The sequence below is a fragment of the Melanerpes formicivorus genome, unplaced genomic scaffold, assembly GCF_026170545.1.
Source record: "Melanerpes formicivorus ecotype bairdi unplaced genomic scaffold, bMelFor1.0.p_v2 SCAF_2, whole genome shotgun sequence".
NCBI lineage: Eukaryota > Metazoa > Chordata > Aves > Piciformes > Picidae > Melanerpes > Melanerpes formicivorus.
In genome coordinates, this window is record NW_027142354.1 from 37,194,426 (window position 1) to 37,221,913 (window position 27,488).

A 27,488-nucleotide genomic window follows, 5' to 3' on the forward strand; every position below is an offset into this window, starting at 1 on the left:
AAACTCTGTTTTGTAGACAAGACATATTTATTTCCTTGAGGGGAAGAATAATTGCAACAGCACAGTGTAGAAATTTTAATATCTTGAACAAAATCTTGTTGGTTTTTTTTTTTTCTGAGTGAGTTAGTTTATGTATGTGAGGATAACTGTGAAACTGCCAAATATTCTAGTACAGGAAAATGGAATTCAAGGCTATCCAAATCCACACAACTTCTTTTACTATGACAGTTATGTCAGCAACTTGAAAAGAAGCCAACTTCTACTTGACTTAAAGATGTATTTTGTTGGATATGGCAGTGGTCAGTAGTGATAACTTTGCCAAATGGATCCAACTTTTAGTGTGACTTACTAAAATAGAAAAAAAAGAGTTCTTCTGATGATCTCTTTTGAGATTACCATTATCCCAGCTATCAGTAGTCTGTTTTCTTTTCCCATCCAGCCTTGTAGTCTGGACTATTTGAATGTTAGTCTGCCTGCTTCAGCCACCCAGTGCCATGCAGGACCCATATTAGCTTCAAGGTGTGAAATCATACACAGATCAAGCTCTAAGTCTCAGCATAAAAGTTCTGTCATGTGTGAAAAGCTATTCTGCTTCAAGACTCTCTGACTCAGTCAGAAAAGATGGTATGGTTTATCTGCTTGCACATGATTATAGTGACTAATGCATCAGAGCCCTGATCGCAGTGGCAATAGTGATTCATTGGGAGATGATGACTTCAGTGCAGGTGCTGGAGAACACACTGCAAAGATGTATTTGTGGTAGCAAATCCAAGGAGCGGGAGACAGAAGGTTGTTTGCTCAAAGTAATGTACTGTGAGTCTGGAAACACTGAGATGTGCCAGGGTTGATCATTATAGATCTCCAAGTCACAAAAGAAGGCCACCACTACTGAATGGGTTTAGCAAACCTAAGACACTTACTTTCAAGCCTCACAGATCCACCCAGACTCAGTCTGACTATCTGAGTTCCTTGGAAGTGAATGTAAGTCCCTACTTGAATAAGGCAAGCAGGATTTGTCCTTTGGCAAAATATTGTTAATGATACTTATACTGCGGTAACACTCAGGAATAGTTGTGGCCTCAGGATATTACTTGCAAACCATAATTACAATTTTTGCCTGAAGGAACAAACAGCAGTCATGGTTGGAAGGTACAGTTCTGTTCAAAATATACTGTGTAGAAATTATATTATCCTGTCTTACTCTGCAAATCTACTTCATCTATGTATTCAGAGTCACATGTGCTAGATACTTTAGTGACAATTGCTTCTTTCCCTATTCTGATGTCAATGAGACTAAGCTGTTCTCTTTTGCTCAGAAGAAATACCTTCTAAATTAGTCACATTACCTGTACAAAGTTGTGGCTAAAGGTGTAATTTAGCCTGCAAAATACAGGCTTTCTTTTTTCTTCAGATACTTGTCTAGTATGGAAAAGGAAAACAGCAGATACATGTCTCCAACTGGTTCTCAGCTTACAAGAAATTACAGAGACTGTTTTTTCTTCTTTGGCTCAGAAGTTTTAAGTAATACTATTGAAGCTAATGGACCTACACTACTATTAAAAGTGCTCCTCTCTAACCAAAATTGGGTCTGAACACTGTACTCAGCCTTCTCAAACTCTGTTAATTGTAAGCTCCCAAGCCAGATTTCCTTCCAGGCTAAGGATTGCTGCCTTGTGGATCTAGAAGACCACTTGCTAGTCCTGTAGGCTGACACATTGCACATTGATGATCATTTAACTACTTCATGTCTAACGTAGACATTGGGCCACAGGGAAATACTGTAGCACTGTGCTACAGAAAGAAGGCTGAGTGATCACCCATGCTCAGATGACTTCAGTTCCCAGTCTTCCAGCTGGTTCTGCCATTCTCAGCCTCAGATAAGCTCTTACAGCAGAGCACCTTGTCCTTGTTTTTGCCAGTGCAGAATCACAGGCAAGCAAGGGGATGCAGACCATTATCAGTTTTGAGTCAGGGAGGACAGCTGACTTGACTTGGCTCACAGATGTATCCCATACCATAAACATCATACTCAGCATAATGGGGGAAGTTGCTGAGGAAAGGGAAGCTTCCTGCTCTTCCTGCTTCTGAAGATGGCTTTCCTCTTTGGGGTAACTGCTGTACCTTTGCTGGGCTGAGTATAACACGATATATTTTATTGACATTGGTATCAGTTTTGTTGTTCCGTTAAATCCATTTTCATTTCAACCTCCTTTCCCCCATCCTCCTCCTCTGCTAGGAAGGAGTCAATGGGTGCTAGAGTCATTGGGTGACTAAACTGCTGTAGTTTAGTCCCAGATAAGGGCTAAATGTAGATGCACCTAGAGGGTTGTCCCTCTGGTAAGAGGTGTATGGACTGAAGACTTTAATTTTTGTTTTCCTGTGTTTATCCTTTAATCACAAATCACAAGGAAAAGGAATGGAAACAGAAACACCATGAATTGCTTTTCCAACTCTTAAGAAAGTATTGTGCCTGGTAGGTGGTGTGAGACAGTAACTCCTGTAACTGCACTCCGTTCCTCGCAGAAGGTGGGGAAGCAGCTAAAGCAGGTTTCTCATGAGCAGTGATACTACTTAGTAAAGGATCCTCAGCAACTTTAGTAGCCAGCTGGCTTGGGTTTTTATATTGTTTTGTTTTATTTTGTTTTTGAAAGGCTAGCATCTAACTGTTTGATTCTGGACAGATGTGCTTTTTATTCTTTGGAAGGAGGGATTTCTCTATGCATGAAGAAATGTTGAACTCTTTTTCAGACTGCAGTGGTGTTCACTGAAGTTCTCTTTTACCTGTTAAAACTTCTACAGCAAATCAAATGTGTTACTACACCAAAATGAGGTCCCTAACACCCAAGATCCTCCCGACTTGGCAGGAGGGGAAAGTGAGAAAAAATACTTTACCAAAACCAGAAAAAAAGGTGGAAGAAAAATGTGGATTTCCCTCTTGCACTGAAAGAGAACACTGAAAGTCTGATCTGCTATGTGAATTTGTGAGGAGTGCTTGACCTCAACCAATTAATCTCAGGTAATATTTAATATTTCTTTCAAGAATGTTTTTCAACCTCAATCACTTTATGCAAGGCATCCACCTTTGTGGATACATGTCCCTTGAGGTCTCTTACCATTTGCTGTACAGTAGCCAGTAATATACTGCATTTGCCCCCTGCATGATGTGACTTAAACTCCACATTTCTCAAAACCAACTGGCTTCTCCTGTGGAATGATGCAGTTTTTGCCCTCTGTTCAACAACCCCAGCCACACACGTAGTTGTGATCTCATTCTGGAAAACTTCTGAAGGACAGCGGCCTTGTGCAGAGCAACAATCCCAAGTACCACATCAGTTTCTCACTACTTAATTGTCACCCCACCTCTCTGATTTCAAGGTATTTTTTGTTCCCTAAACACTGAAAAAATATTTAACATACTCAGGATTGACAATAATTATCCTCAGCAGGCTGAACAGTTTAGTTGCTGAAAATGTCATCCAAGTGAAAAAACCAACAGACATGTATGTTTGCTGAGAGAGAAGGCTGTGGTCTTACAGCTAACTTCTTAGTTATCTTCACGCTGAGGCTCCTTTGAGGTTTTATCTCAGGGTTTTTTTTTTGGTGGTTTTTTTTTTGCCTGAACCACTACAGAGTTTAATTCTATCTTAACCCACTGTGGATTCAGAAAGCCCCAGTGCTAGTGACATTTTCTTTGTGAACACTGGAGGCACAGGACAGAAGCCTTTAACATCAGTGTGGCTCCCTTACACTGTGACTATAGAAAGCTCCAAACTCTCATCTATTTTAAACATCTATTTATTTTTGAGCAGTTTTAAATAGATGAGAACTAAGGAGGAAGGGACTGTTGTGCTCCTAACACCGGCTCTTGCCTGGAATCCTGTCAATGTAAAACCCTCCTGTTCCCTGTGCCGGCTGTGTAGCTGCGCCAAGAGCATTTAAGAACAAAATCTCACCAGTTTGGAGCCAGGGTCAATGTCCTTAAAGCTTTGGAAAACAGCAGAGAACCCAGGGAGGAGAACCTAGATGCCAAGCCATTGGATTGCAAATTGTTTCTTGGAAAGAATTCTGACGCACCAACTCCTGGGTGTTTTAAGAGAGGTAACCTTTGGGTTATTTTGTGAACTTTGGTGGTGGTGTTTTTGTGTGTGTGGGGTTTTATTTATTTATTTACAATGCTAAAGGATGACATTAGTGACACACTGGAGAAAAATGTAGGCAGTTTTGTTTATTTACTAATTCCAAGTGCACAATTATGGTTGGTATTTTGTTCTTTAAGAATACATACTGCTTTACCAACACAAATTAAAACAAGAATATGGTCCCTCCTAATTCTGTTAAGATTTCTGCTGAAAGCAATTGCAAACCAATGGCTTTTATTAGGCACCTTTAATGTGCATGAGTGCTCTCAGTGAGTTCCTACCTACAAAACGGAGCATGTATATAAAGCTTTTGGGGGTTTAAAGCTATAGTTCCATTGAAATAGAATTAGCTATTGCAAAAGCACAGGTATGCTACCCCAACTGCACAGGACAGCTTTGTAGTCTGTGCCACAGGCAGATGACAAGTTAGCGCCCGTGAATTAAGATATGTATTTCTGAGGCTTGCTTAGCCGTGAAGGGTCTGTCGCAGACTCTGATCGCCCCGCTCCCCGTCCCCATGCCTTTCACCTGGCCCCGTCCCCCATCCTCTCGCCCCGGGAGCGCCGCCGTTGGCCCCAGATTGGCTGCGCGGGGCCGGCACCGGGGCAGGGGCACCGCAACTCCCCCGCCCCCCCCTTCCCTCCCGTACACACTCTAGGAGACACTCTTAAAAAGAGAGGTATTTTTTTCCAGCTCGGACTGGCTTCAGGGCCGTTTCTTACACACACCCGCAGACCCCTGGCAGCTCCAGCAACCGACACATCTGCTCTCCATTGCGACCACCCCCCTCCAGCAAACACCCTTCCCCTGCTGCTGCTGCTCCTCCTCCCTTCCCTCTCCGACTCGCAGCTCGGCTCGCACCCGCCGCTTCCTTTCTTCCAATGATGTTTTCCTGCTCCACGGGGCGACGTGTTTGCTGAACTTTTCTAACAGTTTGTGGGGCGGGCAGGAGGGACCTGAAGGTTTTTCCTTTACCCCTCCGGGGCAGCTTGCGGGGAAGCGAGCGGACGAAGGATCTGCACACGGCTTTTGGAGGAGAGGAAACTCTTGCACTAGGGGTCCGCGAAGTTCGCAGTCTGCAGGGGCTCCTGCTGTGGAAATGGCTCGGATCAGATGGAGCTTTCTCCTACTCGCTGCCTGTGCGCTTTTGTCACCAGCGCTCGCTGCCTCCGAAAAGGGAAGGCTGAGGAGGATCACGTACGTCCTACAGCCCGGCCGGGGGGGCTCCTCTAGCAGCCGGCATCAGCGCCCGACCCTCCTCGCGGGGGAGCAGCAGCAGCGCACGTTTAACGTACAGCTGAACACGCGCTACGGCGGCACCCTAGAGCGGACCCGGCGGATGAGCAAGTCGGGAGGCGCCGGCGCCCAGCTCCGCTTGGGCCCCGCCGGGCAGGTCCACCCCAACTCCGCCGCTCACGTCTCGTCCTTCGCCAAGCCGGCCCGCTTCGGCCCGCGGCCCAAGTTGCCGCCGGGCTCCCACGCCAACAGCAGCAACGGCCTGCCCCTCCGCCAGAAGCACCAGTTGCCGCCGCTGCCGGGGTAAGACGCCCCTCCAGCCCGCCGTGCCCCGCATGTCTCCCGCTCCCCCGAACGGCCGAGGCGCCGGCGGTGCCGTCTAGCCGCCCGCAGCCTCCCTACCATCCCGAACATCTTCGTTGCCCCCGCTGTCGCCTCCTCTCGGTGGGGGAGATAAGGGCAGGGGACCGGGATTCCTTCTTGGGGGCACCGCGGCGTTACCTTCCCGTTGCTGGTACCTGGCTGGCAGGCAAACCCTCTGTGGGCATATATCCCCCCGATTAATCTGCCGCCTTCCCTCGGCGCTTGAGGCCGGGAGCGGAACCAGTCACCCCAGCAATCCGTGGTGGCTCCTGCGGCACCCGCCGCTGAGCTGAGGCGTCGAGAGCGCGAGGCTCCCCACATCCGCTCTCCGCTCGGTCATCCCGCTGGGGCGGCGGGGTTGGCCTCGGCCCTGACACGGCCACGAGTCGCGGCTACTGCTTTCGTTGCTTGTACCTCTGAAAACAGTGCTCGGGATGGCCTTCCGTCCCCGGCCCTCTGCGCCTTTCAAGTCAGAGCTGGCGCCGGGCTAAGAGTTCCCTCAACGCTCCTCGGGACGTTTAATTCTTCCCGCCTTTTCCCAGCCCAGCGCCCGCCCCACGACTCGGCTGGGGATGGGGAGCAGGGCTGGCCGCCAACGCGGCGCCTGGAGGGGCTCCACTGGACCCTCGTCCCTCTTTGCTGTTCCCGCAGGGTCAATGTCTGCGGGGGGCAGTGCTGCCACGGCTGGAGCAAGGCCACGGGATCCCAGAGGTGCATCAAACGTGAGTAGTCCTGTGACTCGGGAGCTAGCGGGGGAGGGACGCCACTGCCGTCAGTGCCGGGGAGACCTGTGGGGATCACGCTGTCTTCCGGCCAGGCGGTGGATCCCGACATCGGCTGTGGGTGAAGAGGTGCCTGGTGAGCTACAGATTCCACCTGCGCAGCACTGGCGTGGTCAGGCAGCGTGCTGTTTCGAGCTCTTTTTCTCACAGTTTCATTGTGCACGGTAGTCTTAACACTTCGGTTTTCACTCCTAGACCTTTGCTTGCTAACCTTCAGCTTTGCTAAAGGACGAATAGTGGAAGCCTCTTATGTTTATTCTCAGCACAGGTAGCGGCCTTTTTGTTAGGTTTGTGGAGGAAGAAAACTTCATGCTTGGGTGTTGGGAATTTTTGGAACAGAGTGGCTTGGTAAGGTGAAGAACCTGCCAGAAGAGCACAGGGAATTGTTCTCTACCCTTACGGTCCCTTTATCAGCAGTCCACATGATGATCCTGTGCTTAAGGAATGGAATTTTTGAAGCATTGCAAAAGACAGAAGAAACTCCTCTAGAGGGATGTATGTACCTTTGCTGAGGTATCTAGAAACACCATACATACATACATAAGATAGCACTGCATCAAGGCTGTCCTTTCTCCTCATATGAAAGAGGAAGAATCTCTGCTGTTGTAGGCAGGATTGCAAATAGCATAACTGGAGTGATGTTGCTATAAGATCATGGCAGACTGGAATGACATACCTGTTCAGGAAACTGCTGTTAGGCATCAGCAAGATTGGGTTGGTCTTGGAATGTTGCTTTGAGCAGGACAGACTTCTGTCTCTGAAAGAGTTGAAGTAAACAATTCTCCAAAGATGCAACCTAGTTGGGCTTTTTAATTATTATTTAAAAAAATAATAATTTCATAGTGCCTTTTGTCCCTGTGTGGCATTTTTCACAATAGGGAGAAATCCCATTCAGTAAGGTTAAGTATGTTTGACTTGCATAGAGCTGTTGCTAAGACTTTATTACAATAGGCTGTTAAACACAAAATGTCACAGTTTCCCTGACCAACTTGGACATACATTTCAGATGGTCTTCTGCGTTAACATTTTCATCCTGAAACACATACTGCTGTATTAGGTTAGTCACTTTGTGTGTGTGTGTAAGTAACATGTTTTACAGGGATCAGAATGATTTTTTTCACTTTACAGTATTTGAAATGACATTTTGAGTCTCATTGCAGAACTTGGTAAACACCTACCTTAGCTGAAAAACTAATCAAAGCAGGAAAAAACCATACCTCTTAATTTCAGGAGATTAAAAACTGTATTTCAACTACAGTGCTATTGTCACATTTTTGAATAAAACCCATCCTTTTAAACTTCTGTTTAGAAATTGTTTTCTTTGCTTTTTGTCCTTTAAGTTTAGTCTTTTTTCCCTGATTATCCTTCAACTGTTTCCTCTTTTTTTGTTTGTTTTGTTTGTCTTCTCTTTCTTTTAATTCTATTTTTAGGGTCTTCAGTAAGGACTAAGTCAATCAATTAGAGTTTTATGGAATAGCTGTGTAGAATCTCATCTAAATGAATTAATTACTTGCTTCATATAGTTATTGGGGGAATAGAGTAGTAAAGGAAGAGTTAAAAGAAAGGTGGAGAAGTTTTCTTTCTCATTTTGTCTCTCTGATACTACGCTTTCTTTAGTGTTAGATATATTTCCTGCCTCCTCTGATAGTACTCTGGCACCTCCAAGCAGTGGAATAATATGCTTGTCTTGGATCTTCTTGGTTTTACCTCTGCTTGGCAAGCCAAGGGAAGCACTAAATGTACTGAAATAGTCTGGTTTGTAACTTAGGCAAACTATGAGATAGCACTGACTTGTTTTAGCTGTGGAAGATTAGTCTCATAAAAGCCAGATACCTCCTTTTCTTGAACTGCCAAATGTGCCTTTCAGAAGAAGCGCAACCCCATAACCGAACAAAAGTTAACCCCTGTGTTTCCTGTAAAAATAAGTAATTTTAAATTCTTGATGGGAGATTCGCAGTTGGTTTTCAGTGGATTATTGCAGTTGTGGATTTATTGTGCTACAGGTGCAGGCACACCTGAACTGATGTCATGCAGAGTCAATTTGGATCTGTCAGGGGTTATTAGCTTAAGCTCAGTATCACTTAAATAAGCTCTTTGGCCTCTAGGGCCAGTTTATTTTTTGTGTGTGGTGCAAAGCCTGAGCTAATAAACCCCAGACCCATACTGGCTCTTTGCAGAACTGCTTTCCATTTGTCTGCATTGTTCTTCCAGAACCAGAGTGCTGAGAACCAGCCCTTGTTAGGGAGGCTTATTAGCTCAGGTGTAATCCCAGGCTGGAGCAAGAACCACGTGTTTCTGCTCTGCTGCACTTGTGAGAATAAGTTTGCCTGTAAGCCACAGAAAGAGGGGTGGAAGGGAAGAGGAATGGTCTTGCAGCACAGGCTATGTTAATCTTCCCCAGCTCTTTGTCTTACATGCTGGTGATTGCTAGCCCTAATTTCTCATGCATGGAGCTATGTTTGAGACTGCCATTCCCTTGGGTAACTTCCAACCCTCAGCTGGGACCAGTGGCAGCTGTATCACATTTTGCCTCTGTAGCAGCAACAGGGGGTGTTTGAAATGGTTTTGTGCAGGTCAGAGGGCAGCATCTACACAGAGGAGACAAGTGGACTTTTCAAGTCCTTTTTCTAAATTGTAGTTTGAAGCTGAACTGCCTGTTGGGTTTATAGTGCTCTTGGAAGCCTTACTGTATGGCCTTAGAAGGTGATCTGCTTTTTTTCTGTTAACTACCTGTAGTGATAACATCTACCATAGCTGATTTCAGGCATATATAGGTTATCCTCCTCTCTGCTTAATACTTGAATTTTATATTGTGAAGTTTTAGCTTAAGAACTTCTTTTTCAAGCTTTGTGTGACTTTGCTTGTGAAGAATTGCATCATTGTAATTAAACAGATGAATTAATGAAGCTCCTCATTAAAATTATTTGGAATTGCTTTATACTGGGAGAATGATGTCTGACAATCAAAAATTACCCTTTTGAAGCATTCAGAACATCCAGCTTTGGGTAAAGACAAAGGTGAGAAAAATTCAACCACAGCAGTAAACACCTTGGAAGGTTATAAGCATGTAAAAGGGTTTATGACAAAGATTGTCTTCCAGTCGTAGTTATCATAGGTTATAATCTGTTTAAGTGGAATAATAAGATACCACCAAGGCTGGAGACATTGTGTTTTGTTAGTACTTGTTGCATGAACTGAGTATTATACAAACCTTAATTAGCTCTATATCATGGCTGTAAGGCAAGGTGAACCTAGAGTATGGGGTTTTTGTTATTTATCTAGTTTATGAAAATTGAGCCGTAGGTTAAACAGGGCCCTGGACAAGTTACAACAGCTGACTGGAAGGCCTAAGATGGAAATTAGGAGTTCCTGCCTCTCAACTGCATGCCTATTTTATTGAAACCTGTCATCTCCTGCTTTGTTACTTGCCACTAAGTTTCTATTGGGGTAATTAATGCTGCTGCCTACAAAATACGCTCATCTGTTTGTTCTGGTTTTGTTTTCTTTCTCTAAATGGTTACCAGGAGCTGTTTTTCCATGTTAGGAAGTTAAGAAATGATGTATTGCATGCAGGATCACAGAATCACAGAGTATTAGGGGTTTGAAGTGACCTCAAAAGATTGTCTAGTCCAACTCCCCTGCCAGAGCAGGATCACCTAGGTCACACAGAAATGCATCCAGGCAGGTTTTTAATGTCTCCAGAGGAGACTCTACAACCTCTCTGACAGGATATCTTAGACCACTTCTGAAGTGTGTAATAATACACTTTGTGGGTGTTCTCAGTAAAGTTGGATGGTTTAAAAAAGCATTGCTGGGAAGAATTCTAAGCTTTACTAACATAGCAATGAGACTTAACTAATGCTAGTGGAAAGGAGAGAGTTGGCTGTAAATGGAATGTGGAAGCACAAGCTCCTTATTGTAGAGGTGTAAGAAAGACTTGTAGTGCAAACAGATTTTGCAGGATTATGTTTAGGGAGGTGAATTACTGTCTGTGTAGATGTATAACCCACATACATCATTGCTGTCAATTAAGAGAAAAAGAATCTTTGTTAGGTAAAGGTGTTGTCTGTTTGCATGTGTGTATTCCATGCATGGTCACAAGGTGAAGATTTTGGAGGTGGATTCTTTCAGTTATGAAGTTCTTTCCTGTCTGCTGTGTGCTTAGACACCTGGGAAAAGTCACTGGAAAATAAGACAAGCAGTCTGTCTTTTTTTTGTATTTAGATTACTATGCTCATTCTCTTCTCTTTTGAAGACTTCCTGACTCAACATTAAATGAATGTGCTATAGATAAAGAAGGTTTAGTTTATTTTTCAGAATAGGAAAATATGCAGTGCTAGGGCCTTCCTGCTGGAGAAGGAGACTGAAGGTTGCTCTAATACTTGTGCAGAGGCAAGGTCTCCTTTGGTCAGTTCCAGAACATGCATTTTTATTGCTATTCAGTTTGAGCCATCTGATCCCTAAATCTCCAGAGCTATGCTTGTTGCTATTGCTGAGTTAGCATGCTGCAGCTTTGTGTCTCCTTCAGGACAAAATAGAATAATAATAAACCAGGTTGGAAGAGACCTTCAAGATCATTGTGCCCAACCCATCAACCAATCCAACCCACCTAAACAACTAAACCATGGCACCAAGCACCCCATCAAGTCTCCTCATGAACACCTCCGATGATGGTGACTCCACCACCTCCCTGGGCAGCCCATTCCAATGGGAAATCACTCTCTCTGTGTAGAACTTCTTCCTAACATCCAACCTGAACCTCCCCTGGCGCAGCCTGAGACTGTGTCCTCTTGTTCTGGTACTGGCTGCCTGGGAGAAGAGACCAACATTCGCCTGTCTACAACTTCCCTTCAGGTAGTTGTAGAGAGCAATAAGATCACCCCTGAGTCTCCTCCTCTCCAGGCTAAGCAACCCCAGCTCCCTCAGTCTCTCCTCATAGGACTTGGGTTCCAGGCCCCTCACCAACTTCGTTGCCCTTTTCTGGACTTGTTCCAGCAAGTCAACATCTTTCCTAAACTGAGGGGCCCAGAACTGGACACAGTACTCGAGGTGTGGCCTAACCAGTGCAGTGTACAGGGGCACAATGACCTCCCTGCTCCTGCTGGCCACACTGTTCCTGATGCAGGCCAGGATGCCATTGGCCCTCCTGGCTGCCTGGTCATACTGCAGGCTCATGTTCAGCCTACAAAGACACATCAGAGTGTGAGCAGTAGTTCTAGACCTTCAGATGTCGAAGAGCTGGATGAAGCATGCACTAGGTTGCTTCTAGCTTGCGCTGCTGATTTGTCTCTGGAACGGTGAGGTAAAGGTTGCATGCTTACATCTTGTTCTGATACAGGGTTTGGATACAGTCCTGAAAGCTTGGAAGAGTGCATGCGTCCCCCAGTTTAGGTATAGAACTCTGTACCACTGTTTTAGTATTGGTTGTTCAGAATCTACATTCTTTGTCTTCAATGAAGCTCTTAGAAATGGTGGTATCCAGGAGAACTGTACTTATTATTGGAACTGAATACTTCATATGTTTGCAGCTATGCTTCATGGAGGGTTTCTGGTCATAAATGGTTCTGGAAGCTTGTACTTAATTACTTTGAGACTTTGAGTTTTACCAAGGTCTGTTTATTTACGTTGTGTATACAAAGTTTAACTAGAACATACTTTCCCAAATGTTTCTTCTTATTCTGAGACTATCATCTCAGTAAAGACAGTATCAATTTCCTTCAGATTATGTCTAAATCGAATAGCTCAGTTTTAAAGAGTTGTAACTACTATGAGCTGGTGTAACTGACTTACATGTTAGTCCTAATGTGTCCTCTGACACTGTTTTTAAATGCTTCAAATTTGAAAAACTGAAAGACATCACTTGAATAGTTTGTGTTTGCCTCTGCTATGCTTGCTACTGTAATATTTTTGTAAATAAAACTTTTGAATTTCATAGATTGGCTTTTGTAGTGGGAAAGCTCTCATCAGCCTTTTGCAGTAGTTTTTTATTGATGATCGGGATGAGGGTGTTGAGTCCATCATCAGTAAATTTGCAGATGACACCAAGAAGGTGTTGATCTGTTAGAGGGTAGGAGAGCTCTGCAGAGGGACCTTGACAGGCTGGACAGATGGGCAGAGTCCAACAGCATGAGATTTGACACATCCAAGTGCCAGGTTCTACACATTGGCCACAACAACCCCATGCAATGCTACAGGCTGGGGTCAGAGTGGCTGGAGAGCAGCCAGGCAGAGAGGGAGCTGGGGGTACTGGTTGACAGCCATCTGAACATGAGGCAGCAGTGTGCCCAGGTAGCCAAGAAGGCCAATGGTATCCTGGCCTGGATCAGGAACAGTGTGGCCAGCAGGATCTGGGAGGTCATTGTGCCCCTGTACTCAGCACTGGTTAGGCCACATCTTGAGTACTGTGTCCAGTTCTGGGCTCCTCAGTTTAGGAAGGATGTTCACTTGTTGGAACGAGTCCAGAGAAGGGTAACAAAGCTGGGGAGGGGTTTGGAGCACAAGCCCTATGAGGAGAGGCTGAGGCAGCTGGGGTTGTTTAGCCTGGAGAAGAGGAGGCTCAGGGGAGACCTTCTTGCTGTCTACAAGTACCTGAAGGGAAGTTGTATCCAGGTGGGGGTTGGTCTCTTCTTGCAGGCTCAAGCTGCACCAAGGGGAGGTTTAGGCTGGATGTTAGGAAGAAGATCTTCACAGAAAGAGTGATTGGCTTTTGGAATGGGCTGCCCAGGGAGGTGTGGAGTCACCATCACTGGAGGTGTTTAGGAGGAGCCTGGATGGGGTGCTTGGTGAGCATGGTTTAGTTGATAAGATGGTGTTGGGTGATGGGTTGGACTTGATGATCTCGAAGGTCTGGTCTGGTCTGGTCTGGTCTATTCTATTCTATTCTATTCTATTCTATTCTATTCTATTCTATTCTATTCTATTCTATTCATCTTTACTGTCCTTGCAATGGAAGGAAACAAGAGCATCCAAATTCTTGTAATCTTTGGCTTTGTCTACAAGCAGTGTGGACTAATGGGAGCAGATCTATAGACTGCTCCAAAGCCTTTGGGTCTGATAACTTGATGTCCATGGTATGCATGTTTCAGGGCTTAGTGCTTTATTTCAAGCTAGGTGTAGTCTGGTCTCATGGAATGAATGCCAGTATGAGGCAGAAATACATTTGGTGCATTCATGGAGTGTTCAGGATTTGAGTTTAGTTTTTTATGTTTACTATTTTTTTTCTTTTCTTCCCCCTCTGCATTTCAAAGAAATAAGATGGCTCCACTACATGAATCAAACTTTGGTGAGTGCAGTTTGCAAGATACCCTTTGAGAGAATCCTGACCTAAGCTAAAGCAGTGTTGCAGACTTTGAGCACAGTGGTTTTATGCAGGTCACTGATGGCAGCCTGCCTCCCTCCTGCAAGTGGAGGCAATAGGAACTGTGAGAAGGTGGGGAGATGTTAGCTGATCCATGCTGTATAGACATGACTGTGCTGTTGCCTTGAAAAGGCTTGGGGGGCTGGAGCACCTCTGCTATGGGGAGCTGGGATTGTTCAGTCTGGAGAAGAGAAGGTTCCAGGGAGACCTAATTGCAACCTTCCAGTAGCTGAAGGGAGCCTGCAAGAAGGCTGAAGAAAAGACTGTTTACCAGTAGGTTGAGGGAGGTTCTCCTCCCCCTCTCCTCTGCACTGATGAGGCCACATCTGGAATGTTGTGTCCAGTTCTGGAGCCCTCAGTTCAAGAAAGACACAGTGAGCTACTTGAAAGAGTCCAGTGCAGAGCCATGAGGATGATTAAGGGAATGGAACGTCTTCCATGTGAGGATAGACTGAGGGAGCTGGGTTTCTTTAGCTTAGAAAAGAGGAGACTGAGAGGTGACCTCATCAATGTTTATAAATATGTAAAGCGTGAGTCCCAAAAGGATGGAGCTAGGCTCTTCTCAGTGGTGCCCAATGACAGGACAAGGGCCAATGGGTGGAAGTTGAGGCATAGGAAGTTTCATGTAAATATGAGGAAAAATTCTTTCACTGTGAGGGTGACAGAGCACTGGAACAGGCTGCTCAGGGTGGTTGTGGAGTCTCCCTCTTTGGAGATTTTCAAAACTTGCCTAGATGTGTTCCTGTGTAATCTGGTGTAGGTGATCCTGCTCTTGCGGAGGGGTTGGACTAGATGATCTTTCAAGGTCCCTTCCAGCCCCTGAAGTTCTCAAAATTCTGTGATTCTGTGAAGGTGTTCAGCTCGTAGCGAAGGTGTTCAGCTCATTGCAGCAAAATAAGCAGGATGTAATCAAGCTATGGTAAATCTACAGTAGATAAAAAGTCCTGAACACTTCTTCTGTTAATGTATTATCAGAAGAAACCCAGGAAGCTCAGGAGCTGCCTTTCTTTCTTTTTTCCTCCCCTTCCCGCCTCCCCTCCCCCCACCCCCCCCCAACCTGTCAGTATTTGACTTATGTAGCCTAATTTATTCTTAGAAAACAGATCCTTTCTCCAGTGGCTACAGAAAAAAGCAAACTTTAGCATCTGTATTTCTGACTGCACATAGAAAAGGAACAAGAATTTTACATTGTAGTGAGGCAAGATATTAATTTAAATACAGAGCTAAAAATGGTTCTGCTTGGCCATATATTTTTTTCAGGTGAAATGCAGATAGCAGTTCTTGTAAAAACCTAAAGTTTTGGAGAGCTGCTTCCTGTTACAGGACACAAAACAAAAGAAATATGTATGCCAAAAAAGCATACCCAAAGCACTGGGTTTTGTTTCTCTCCTTTCTTGGAGGTCATGTTTGCATCGGCATCCACACCAGTGTGGGAATGCGTCAGATATTTTGAAGCGGATCAGTGAAGAATTCCAACAGTGACACATGTTTTTTTTTTTTTGAAGTGTGTTTAGAGAAAAAAATTCTTTAAGACCATATAATTGTGATAAAACTAAATTCCTGTGTAGGAAGACACAGATGGTTGTAATGCTTCCCCCATTACTAGTGTAGAGGTCATGTATGTTTTCTGTGGGTAATGCCATTTCTTTTGATAATTTCAACTGATTTTATTGAGTGGTCTTACAACATGGTTGTCTTTCCCTCTAACACAGATTCCTCTCTTCCCTATCCTCAGTGAATGCATGGAATTGTTGGATATAATTCTTGTAAAATTCAACTTTTGTGAGCTGTTTGGAGGAGAAGACATATTTGGAGAGCTAGATCTCCAGAAAAGCATTAGATGATGAGCACCAAGCATTGCTTTGGTTATCTTTGGGATTTGTAATTTCCAGCTTGCATCCTCACCATGACTTAGAAGATTCTAAATATCCAGAATAAAAGTGTTAAACTGGTGAGGTAATCAGTAGGGCAATTTGGAGAACAGTAAACCATTGTACATTGTGCTCTTCTCCAGGGTGCCAGCACCATACTCAGATTTTTCTGGGGGAAACTGGAATATTCCTCTTTCTTTTCAGAATTTGCGGTTAGTCAGTCTTCAGGGAAAGTGCTTCACTGCCTTTCTTTTGGAATCCGTGGGAGGTCATCACTCAGTCTTTCAACACAGCAGGAGTTAAAGGTGCCTTTGTATCACAACTTTTTTGTTTAGGATGAGCACTCAACCAGGATGAGCTTTGGTTTAGTTTCCTTGTTTACTTGAAGAACAGAAATCGTGAATTAATGAAACACGACAGTGTTTGCTTTGTTTTTAACAGTATTTCTGTGCTACATGTAAAAGGACTTTAAATTTCTGCTCTAAGCACAGATACCTTCATGTCACAGTGCTGTTTTTTCCCTTCCTGTGAACGTGATGCATGCATCATTTCTCAGCCATTTTATGCTGGAATCTGAAAGAGTCACACTTAAAATCCTCTTTGCAATTATTATACTTGCTATTATTTTCCTTCTAGCATGTATTTTGTCTGACAGGATTTATGAACTCCTATGAGAGAAGTTGGTATGTACTGTACCAGTGTGCACAGTAATGAAATTTGTTGGAAGTCAGTGCTTTCTGCTTAAACTGCTGCTTGACTACCTGTTGTTAAGAGGATTTTATGTTACATTTTATGTGGAAACAGAAAGAAAACTTCTAGTAGATGGGCTCACTAGAAATAACACAAAACTCTAAACACTGCTGTAGTGTAATCATATCAAAGTTAGAGAAATTTAGGAACGAGGCTGAAATTTAGCTGAGACTACAAGTTTGGAGACTTCGGTGCAAGAAACTTTGGGGACATTACCATTTGTTTATTGTTTCCCTCTGGAAAGTACCATTTTATGAATTTCAGTTCTCCACCTGATCTAGAGACACAAGGCAATAAACTCGCAAATGAGAAGTTACTGTTTTAATTGTAAATCAAGGTAAAATTGAAGTGATTTGCATAGGAATTGGATCTTAAATATCTTAAATGAAGAATTACCAGGCATTTAATAGAAAAGGGTTTTTTGTTTCATGACAAGCAGAGCTAACTGTACCAGTATTTTGAGCCTTTCAGAAGGGCTGAAAAAAACTTTTATCTGAAGTTCAACATATGATAGTATTTTCTACTTAATAAGTTAAACATAATTTGTCATATTAAATCAGAATGCATTAGAACAGAAATATATTTTGTATATGTAGAAGTCTTAAAATATTTACATAATTTAAAATGTCATAAACCTTTAATTCAGGTCTTGCTCCTGAATATTTATGTACTCTTTAACCAAAATAACATTAATGCATGGTCTAAAAAGTCCTTATGTATAGATCAGTCCTAAACCAATGTACAGATGTGTTAGGAGGAGTGTGTTTAAACCTAATATTAATGCTGTTACTTTATAGTTGCTTTTCTGAAAGGATGTTGTAAATACAGCCATATCAGGTTTAATACATGTCCCTCTAATCAAATATTCTGTCACAGTGGTGAGCAGTAATTGATTAGGGAAAGATGCACAGAAAGGGTGAGTATGTTGGGATACAGCCACCAAAAATGCTTTCAACTTTTTGTGATTTAGGGCCTTCCAAAGCAGATGTGGCACTGTGGCTTTATTTGTAGTAGTTACAGACTGCATGGCCTTAAAACACAAAAAGCAACCCAAAAAGAACTTCATGTTCCTGTGCCATGCGTCGGGAAAGTGGGATGAGTTTGGTTGTACTGTCTGTGCCTGGCCTTCCAGGCTGGCTGATTTCCTTAGCACAGCAAATATTGGGTGCTGAAACTAACAGGTTCAAAAAGCAGATTGGTGAACTGCTGAAAAAAAACCCACACCAAACAACAACAAATAAACAAAACAAAACAAACCAGCAGCAAACTAAGGGTTATTAAGCAGAAAACCATCGTTCTTGCTCAGGAAATTGCTGACTCTCAAATTATTGAAGACTGTAGTGGTACAAACTTTTGCTCTTCCTCACCCTGTTGTTACACTTGTCCTTATTACTAAGGTGCTTATCTACCTTAATAATAGAGAGAGGATTTTTTTATCTGACCTACTAAGCCTACTCTTGTTGTTTTCTCTTTGCCAAGCTCAATTTCCAATCATGACCTCCTTGAATTGAATAGGACCATGCCTATTGTCTTTAACAGGAGTGTATTAGCCCACTTTTCAGTTTTAAACTTAATACTTCCATGCTTCAGCTTTTGGAAGCTCAGCTTTATGGAAAATAATGATGTTTTCAGTTAGATGTGCCATTATTGTTGCCTTCAAATGAAATAATTAGGTCATGCATTTGGCACACTGTGGCTGTCTTGAAATTTTTAAAGGTAAACTGCTGTATTATGTCAGTTAAACTGTTCTTGTTAATTTTTCCCTGAAAATGTGATCTTTTGTCCTATTCTGTAATCTCCTATTACACAACATTAATGAGAACTTCAATCAAATGATGCATTACTGTGGAGATCTAGGAGATCAGGTTTTGAATTGATTGTCACCATTCACATAATTTGAGACAAACTGTGTCTTCTATAATGTAGTTGCTGGATTGGCTGATGTTTGTTTTGTTGTAAGACCAGCTAGAGTAATGCAATTTGTCTGCAGAACTTCGTATGATTTATGTATATAGAAAGCTGAGAACCTTTGAGGGTATATTGCTGTCGGTGAAGGAAGAGTCTTCAAGTCTGGGTAAAAGAGAGAGGTAATTTTAAAACAGGTTCTGTTTTCAGTTGCATGGTTTTAAATTCATTGCAACCTTATTGAGGTCACTTTGGTAAGTGGAAAATGAAGTTTTCTTAGGCTATTGAAGCAGAGTTTTGGTTCTTAATGTCAGGAAATAGAGTTGCAGTTTTCTCAGGGTTGTCTTCTGTGTGTGCGTAGGATGTTATTTCAATTTTGAGAGTTAAGTTATACACAATGATCAGTGTCCTAGCAGAGTGGACATTTTGTTATATTGACTTTTGGGGTGGTCTTGTTAGCTTGCTTCTGTTAAATTTTTTTTCTTTTTTAAATGATTTATTGAGAAACCTGGATATTAATATAGATGAATGGCCATAAGTCTCCAGAAATATATGTTCAGTAGGAGTGCTTTTATAATGCTGGAAAAATGGGACTTGTGAAAACCCTGATATTTATTTATTTATTTATTTTTTTAACAGAAGCACTTGCAACAGTGCCCAAAGTTGTGAGTTTTTTGGATTTTGTTTATTTTCCCCAACTGTGATCTTTGCACACTTTCTACAGATGACCTGGATGATGTGGTCAGTGTTCTGGAGACTATCCAAAGCCAGTGAAATATAATTGGAATTGATGGCTCCAATTCAGGAGTTTTGTTTTCCAAAGATATAACTAATTTCAGTCACGTGCATATAAGTGGATCCTTACTGTTTGTAACAAAGTCTAGGTCTTAAAAGCAAGGTGCAAGAAAGAGTTGACTTGTACAGTGCAACATATGCTTGTTGCAAATTGCCTGTCAGGTTTTCAGTGGAACTGATCTTCACTCTTCCAGCAGCCAAAGACAAAATGCAATCTCAAAAATAAACAAATATAAATAAGCAAATTACTGCATTTTGTTCCAGGTAGGTGCTTAACATGCAATTAAACTATCTCAGCTTGATAGTGTTGGAAAGAAGTTAGGTTGCTGAACATCATTTATAAGGGTGAAGTGTGTGTGAGAATAACCCTATGTAAAAGTTCAGGCTGAAGTTGTAGGGCAGTTTTGGTATTGTATTACCAGCTGATAAATTAGTCCTCCAAATTAACAGTCTCATCCCAGTAAGTGTATGCTTGTGCATTTACTTTATATACATAATTGTAAGTTAAAACTCAATTGAAGTGCCAGGTGTTCTGATTTATTTGAACCAGGGCTGTGGACAGACTTTGAAAAAAAACAAACAAACTTCTGCAACTGGATATATCTGAGCATGGTGCAGAAACACATGTCATGGTTTAAGATATGGCCTTGCCTATTTTATTAAATCCTGTAGACTTTATGTTGTGCCATATAATTTTGTCTGTCTTAAAAGCTCTTTTAACATTATTGAAAGTATGCTTAGTTGGAAGGAGCAGAGTAGCTTAGCAGTGATTTTTCTTTTAAATGCTTCATTTCTGGTGAGACTAATGAATAAATTTTTTTTATGGTTATTTTAATTAAAATGGTATTTTACTGTTATTGTATTCTCTGGATAAGGGAAGTAACTTGTTTTGCTATCTTTGTGTTACTTTAATATTCTCTAAATACAATAGCATTGTACATTTAAACATCCAAAGTAAATCCTCAGATTAGACATAACTTTGCAATGTTATGGATATATCTGATCAGCAACTGCTTCTGCTTCCATTTGCCCTTTTCTTCCTGGCATGGGAGTAGGATTTGCTTTTCTTCAAAGTTTCTTGCCCTTTCTGAATGGAATTGATCCTATGTTAATGAAGTCTACAAGCTGAGTGAGTCTAGGCTGATTATTCAGACTGCCTCTGTAGTCAGTGGATAGAACAAAACAGAGTAATTAATCCTATCTGAAGGCAGGTATCTGAAAGTGAATTGTCTTTTGAAAAAATCTCATCCCTTTTCACTTGTGGTACAAAGAATCCATAGAAACTAGTTCAGGATAATCACAAACACCTGTCTTCAAAGAATGCAACCTCTTAGTGTAGCCATGTTGTCTTTTTTTTTTACTACAGCGGTGATACCAGAGGGAATTTAATTTGGATTTAGAGAGGGAAGTGTTGAATCACATATGCTTTTCTGCATTGTTTTGGTTATGTATGTGACTGTAAAGATTCCTTCAAGCTACCTGTGGAGGATCTGTGATTTTTAAACAGTGAGAGAATGAATCCAAGCCTGAATCAGTGTTAAAATTCTATAATCTGCATAATATTGTTTCATTGGATGCAATTTGCTTGTTGAAGTATGAGGAGGAAGGATGCAGCATGACATCCATGTCTTTAAGTTGGAGAGATATGGATTTGATGGGTGTACTGTTCAGTAGATAAGGAACTGCCTGGATGGTTGCATTCAGAGTGTAGTGGTCAATGGCTTGATATCCAGATGAAGATGAGTGACAAGTGGTGTCCCTTAAGGGTCCATACTGGGCCAACTTAGTATTTTCATTAATAGTAGAGACTGTGGGATTGAGTGCAGATGGTACCAAGCAGATTGGTGTGGTTGATGTGCTGGTGGATGGGATGTCTTCCAGAGGGACCTGGACCAGCTGGAGAAGTGGGTCCAAGTGAACCTCATGAAGTTCAACAAGGCCAAGTGCAAGGTCTTGCACCTGGGTCAGGACAATTCCTCATTACCAGTACAGGCTAGGGGATGATGTGATAGAGACCAGCTGTGTCTAAAAAGACTTGGGGTGTTAATTGATAAAAAGCTGGACATTGGCCAACAATGTGCACGTGCAGCCCAGGCAGCCAATGGCATCCTGGGCTGCCTCAAAGGAAGCATGGCCTGCAGACTGATAGTGGTGATTCTGCCACTCAACCCTGCTTTGGTGAAACCTCACCTAGAGTACTGTTTCCAGATCAGTCACCCTCAATGCAAGAAGCATGTGGACATGATGAAGAGGATCCAGAGGAGGGCCGCATAAGATGATCAGAGTGCTGGAGCACCTCTCCTACAAAGACAGGCTGATCTTTCAGCCAGGAGAAGAGAAGTCTATGGGGAAACCTCATAGCAGCCTTCCAGTACCTGAAGGGGGGCCTACCAGATAGTTGGGGAGGGACTATTTACAAAGGCACGTAGCAGTAGGACAAGGGGCAGTGGTTTTAAGCTAGAGAAGGTGTCTCGGTCCGGAGAGGGAAAGAGACTCAGTTCTTTTAAATATTCCCGTGTTGTGAAATGAGAGGCACAAATGAGGCCAAAATATCAACAGCCAGGCTATTTATTATTACATAAATAAAGTGAATGTATCAGAAGGGGAGAGAGAGAAAATAGAGAGGAATTATATTACCACACCCCTCACCCCCTCAAGACAGTTTGAGTCTGTGGAGGAAAGGTGCTGCAGGAGATGTTGGGTCTGTAGAGAAACGGTGCTGAGGCTTTGGCTGGAGAAGAGATGTGGTCCTCTGGGCAGCCTCTTCAGCTCCATGAGTTGCAGCAGGCAGAACTTAGGACATGGAGAGAGGGTTCAGTCTGCTTCTTCCAGGCCCCACAGCCTCTTTTCTCCAGAGCAGCATTGTCCTGGGCTTTTCCTTCTCAGCGGCATGGTCCTTCTCCTGTGTTTTCCTTCATCTCCATTTTTCTTCTTCCAAGCCAGTAGTGGCTCAAGTCTTTTATACAGTTTTTAGTCCTTAGGTATGTGTCCAAGTATTGTCCCTCAGGAAATCAGGAGCCAGGCCTTAGGTAAAATATCCAGGTATGGTTCCCCAGGAAATCTTTCTGTGTATTCCTGTGTGTTTGGGCAGGGGTCTGGATGGAGGGGGGGCCCTCCGCCTCCTCCTTCTCCATCTACCTGCCTACACACTCCTTACACATCAGGAAACAGGTGGTGAATCCATTGTCTCACCATCCTCCCTTCCTGGGTATCTGATGGCTGGAAAATGATCTTGCCTTGAAGGCTTGATGGCTGGGTCCTTGGGCCATTGTTATAGGCCAGCTGCAGTCCAGTTATCATGATGCAATAGCAAGGTGATTTGCATCCAGAATTGGTAGACAGGATTCCTACATGATCTTTGCACCTTCCTTCCAGTGGTTCTGCCCAACACATATCAGCTATTGGTCTGGGCAAGCAGCAAGTGATTTTATCTTTGTTGAGTCACATCAGAAGAGACAAACTTTTGGTCTCTCACAGAAGGGTATATTTAAATTGGTCCTTAGGAAGAAGTTCTTTACTATGAGCATGGTGGAACAATGGAACCGGTTGCCCAGGGAAAGTGGTGGAGGCCCTCTTGGTGGAGAGATTCAAGGTCAGGCTTGATGGGGCTCTGAGCACCTTGACCTAGTTGGGGATGTCTCTTCCTACTGCAGGGGGTTGGACTAGATGACCTTTCAAGGTCCCTTCTAACCCACCATATTCTATGATTCTATGAAGCAGACTGTAAAAGGCCACTAAGAGTAATTAAAAATAATGCTGTATTTCTTGATTTAATCTGTGCATTTCTTTTTGGGCTCACCAGCATTTTACTTTGAACATTTCAAGTTTTTCAAATGTGCATGGAACTTGGTGGTGTTGCTCTCTTCTACTACAGTTAACATTAAGGAGGAATGCCTTTTCTTATTGTGGGGAGGGTTTGCATTTTGAATCATGCCTTGTTTCATAGGTACTTTTAAAAATATCTTTTCTTAGCTAACTGTGCGCCACCGTGCCAAAATGGAGGGATGTGCCTGCGACCTCAGCTTTGTGTGTGTAAACCAGGAACAAAAGGTAATTCCTGTGAGGATACAGTCATGCAAGACACGTCTTCCACTGGAGGCCGGGGCCCTGTTGTTCCTCCGTGGCCCATACCCCAGCAGGCAGTCCAGCAGACCTTCTCCCAAAAGGGTCAAGTTCCACCGAAGGTTGGCCCTATGACTCAGATGGCATTCACCATCAAGCAGAAGCCTCCTGTTGGGTTACCTCAGCAAATGCAACCACAGTAAGTGTTTTCTTTGCTTTTCAAGTCCAGTATGTCCTTGGAAGTGTTTTCAGATAATCACACTTGGAAACACATTCATGGATATATATATTTTTCTTTTTCTAAAAAGCTTTTTATTTTAACTGTCAGACTTCAGTGGATTTTTAAACTTCTGTTACTTGTAAGCTGGATCACCTCATCTGAATAAAGTATCCCATAATAGCAGTCAGCTTCTATTTTCCCTTAGAATAACAAAACTACTATTTTCAGAGGAATTATTCTGAATTTGTAATAGTGACTTTTTGAGTTTAGCCTAGGACAATTTCAACACCTAATGAAACTGAGGAGAGTAAGCTTTGGTTCTTGTGTTCTGTTTTCTTTCTTCCATTTGCATTATATTATTTTTCAGCTAAATGTGTATGGCTTTACTACAAGGGATACTTATGCTTGCTTCCATTGGAAGTTCAGGATGTTATCTGCATGTCATATGCAGCAAGGAAGCACCCTTCATGTTGGAGAATTTTTTTCTATGCTTCTTCAGTAGCTGGTGACTTAGATTTTGATGTTACTTTCATTGGTTTAAACAGTTCAAGTGAGTCTGAAATTTCTGTGACTACAATGCTGTTTTATTAATGTGTCTGGCCTTAACTTATTTCAGAGGATGTGCACAGGAGGATGATAATCAAATTGAATGTAGACAGTTTTAGGTATCTGCAGCTGTTGCTCTCTTTCCAGTTTCAGTAGAAGTCAGTGACAAAAGTGTTTCCATCCTGTAACTGGTGTTGGTTTTGGATAGCTGTAAGCAGTGTGTAGTCTACCTCTCTTCTAGCTTCCAAAGCAAGATAATCAGGATTGGGAAATTACTTGTGTTTTCTTGTACTCAAAATTATACAAATGAATGCAGAATGGTAGTGTGTGATTATAGAAGTCTGTAGCCGAATGATTATACACTCCTGACAGCAGTGTCAGGAGTGTATAATCTGTCACTCTGTCACTGGCACCAAAATCCAGATCTGAGAACAGAAATCACTGGGCACTGCCAAAGATGTCTGATGCTATCTGGTAACATCTTTATCAGGTTCTTTCCTCCTAAATCCTTCTAGTTCCTTTTACTGTTGTCTTCACTCATCTTACTGTGGAGGTACAAGCAAAACTGGGTTCATACATGTCTTCTGTAATAGGAAAGAGGAATTTACCTGAGTTCCATTGGAGTTCTAAGCCCTAAGGCAGTATGTACTTTGGGAAAGGTAGGTGGGTATGGGTGGACTTCAGGAACAATTGCATCCATAGTGTTTGGAGGACAGAGAAGTCATTACCCAATTTTAGTTGAGCCAGTAACTGAGCCAGTTACATTCCTATCAGTGAATCAGGGATATTGAAGTGACTAACGTGAAGAGGAAATTACCTGTTGAATCAGCAGGCTTTTTCCTGCTCCTTTCCTTCTAGATCAGCATGACTGGTAAACCTCAACACCCTGCTTTTCTGCTTATCTCCACAAAGGACAGTACAGCAAATCACTACAAAGAGGACAGACAATTTCTGTCTTACGAGTACTGATATCTGTCTAGTGTACTGTGTCTTTTGCCCTCCCTCCACACACAAGCATTCTAAGGAAATTCTTCCTCCTGTTGTGATAATGGCTAATTGTCCAAATTGAGTAGTGAAATATACTTCAAGAAAACTAAATGCAGTTTGCTCTTGCCTGAAAAAAGGAAAATCTCTCTTCTTTCAGGTGGTCTGAACTGTGCTTAGAAGACTTGCAGCTGCCTCTAGAGAAGACTTCTTTTCCATTATTTCTGGAAAAGTAAAGTCAGGGGATAAAGGGTTCCTCCTGTATGCAAAGATTGTGTTAAGCTGATATTCTTCTATGTGACTATGATAGTTGCCAAGCTGTGATGCTCAAAGTGTTTTTAGAGGTTACCTACAGCATGCCATGCTTTACTAAAATATTTGCTCCTGCTTGCATGGGACAACATGCCAGATGTAGAGGAAACAACTTCAGACTAATAAAACCTGTCAACTGTTAAGGGCCATGGTATGCTTCCTGTAAGCACTGTGAACCCAAGTGGGCTTTGTTGTTCATGTGACCCTTGTCAACCTAAGGGTTTTCCCCTAGATGTAAAAAAAACCAAAACCCTGTTCAGGTAGATAGGACTGTTAGTCTTTAGGATCACATGAGGATAAATCTATTTCAACAGCTTAATAATAAAGTAGGAAAATGGAGGACTGAATTTTTGTAGTCATGAGAAAGCCAGGCTACAGACTTGTCAGGAGCCAGACATAGGAGTGGGAGGAGAGGAAATAGGTTGTTTCACAAACCGAAGAAGCTGTATGAAGTGCAGCAGAAAGTGGTGGATTTTTAGATACATGAGTGCTGGCAGTAGTTCTTGTGTAGACTATTAGGACAATTTACAGAACTGAAGGATTCTTCTGAGAGCAGGTCTCTGTCACTGGTACAGAGCAAATGGGCTAGTTCCTGCTTCAGTTTGAATGTTGTCTGATGCCCTACATTGTATGAGGCTGCCCAGATATTTTTGGAATGGCACTTTTCTGTTCCTGCTCCTGCAAATATAGGGAAGACTGTCAGGAGTGGAATCATCCATTGTCAGTACAGTTGGTACACTGATGTAGACACTACTGCTTTGCAGAGCTGTCAAGAGGTGGTGAGAGTCAGGGCAGAATCCCGTATGGAAGACTGAAACAAGCTTCTAGAGGAGGCTTGTCTCTACAGTGTTTCTGCGTTGCCATCATTTGTCATGTTTTTCCCCTGTTTTGTGTATGAATGCAGCTTTTCTAACTTCAGTCATCAAGGTGTGTTCTTACACGTTTTCTTAGTATCATGGTGGCAATGATATTTAGGGAAGCAGGGAATTCATAGGTATTTTTTCCAGAGTTTTGTTTTTTTTAAGTGAACATGTCACTAGTGAAGTCTGTCATAGCCCTGAGCTGAAGATGGATACTATCAGATACAAGGTCTTATCTTGGAAGAATGTTAGCAGAAGATGTAGCAGGCTGTAAGTGAAAATGAGAGGTGTCTCAGAAAAAAATCTGCTTCTTATTGGAAGCTGTTGGGAATTCTGATCTCAGTGTGCTTTGTGGTCCTGAATTCTAGTGATAGCTCTCCAGTAACTCTAGGTGACCCTTTCACATCTCATTCTGTCAATTGTTGGCAGTAGTATAGCTCCAACAGCTTGATTTTCTGCATTTACCAGCTGTGGGATCAGAAAATTTAAATTCTTTTAAAGGGAACTTTTTTAGTACAATTTTGGAAATGGTCCTGAAAAGGAATACAGCGTCAACCAGCTGAAGCTCCATAATACAATTAAGTGCCACATTATTGCACCTACAGCCTCTTTTGCAGTATCATCCCCTTGAGCTGCCTTTTCTTAGAGCTGAGCCAACTCACCTCCTTCGCTCTCTCTCCTTGTACTATGTGTTCCAGTCCCCAACAGTCTTGGTATCAGGTCTTGATTTGGGACGACCATAATTGGATGTAGTAGTTGAGATGCAGTCTTACAAATGTCAAATATATGGAGTAAATCATTCTCTTGACCCTGCCTGGCTGTTGTTGCTAATGCAGCCCAATATATGATTGGCAATTTTCACTGTGAGCACATTGCTGGCTCATGTTCAGTTTGTCCACCAGGACCTCCAGATAACTTTTTGCAACTTGGAGTTTAATCTTAAGCACAATAGTAGTACAGTTTAAGAAAAATAAAGTGGAAGAGCCACAGTGGAAGATAATATATCAGTTCGCAGCGCGGAAACAAGTAACCCTGAAACTTCTCACTAAACATTCCCATTCAAACATTGAATAGCCAGGCACCTCAGGGGTTTAATCTTAGGCACATGCATACTTTAGGATATTGAGTGTATAGAGGGCCCCAAACTAATCCTTGCATGAGCCGTGCCTGCACTGTTAAGGTACAACCATAGGTGGTTAACCTGGGCTTCAGAGATTTTGTCCGCAAGACTATGGCTACAGCCCTGCCACAGCCCAGTGTAACCCAGTTTGACTTGCCCTAAGAAGCAACATCTAAATCCTGTTAG

The 27,488-nt window shown here is 42.7% G+C and overlaps 1 protein-coding gene across 4 annotated transcripts in view; it reads left to right on the forward strand.

Moving 5' to 3' along the window:
* The first annotated feature begins 5,033 nt into the window (after nucleotides 1-5,033).
* LTBP1 (latent transforming growth factor beta binding protein 1) overlaps nucleotides 5,034-27,488 on the forward strand; it is a 197,003-nt gene continuing 174,548 nt past the window's right edge. For 3 of the 4 annotated variants that reach the window (XM_068156583.1, XM_068156602.1, XM_068156594.1), the window contains exons 1-3: nucleotides 5,034-5,678; nucleotides 6,390-6,460; nucleotides 23,171-23,459. In XM_068156583.1, coding sequence (XP_068012684.1) covers nucleotides 5,239-5,678; nucleotides 6,390-6,460; nucleotides 23,171-23,459 — 800 coding nt within the window. In that variant the 5' untranslated portion in view covers nucleotides 5,034-5,238. The remainder of the gene's footprint in view (nucleotides 5,679-6,389; nucleotides 6,461-23,170; nucleotides 23,460-27,488) is intronic. The other variant, XM_068156612.1, reaches the window with a different exon arrangement.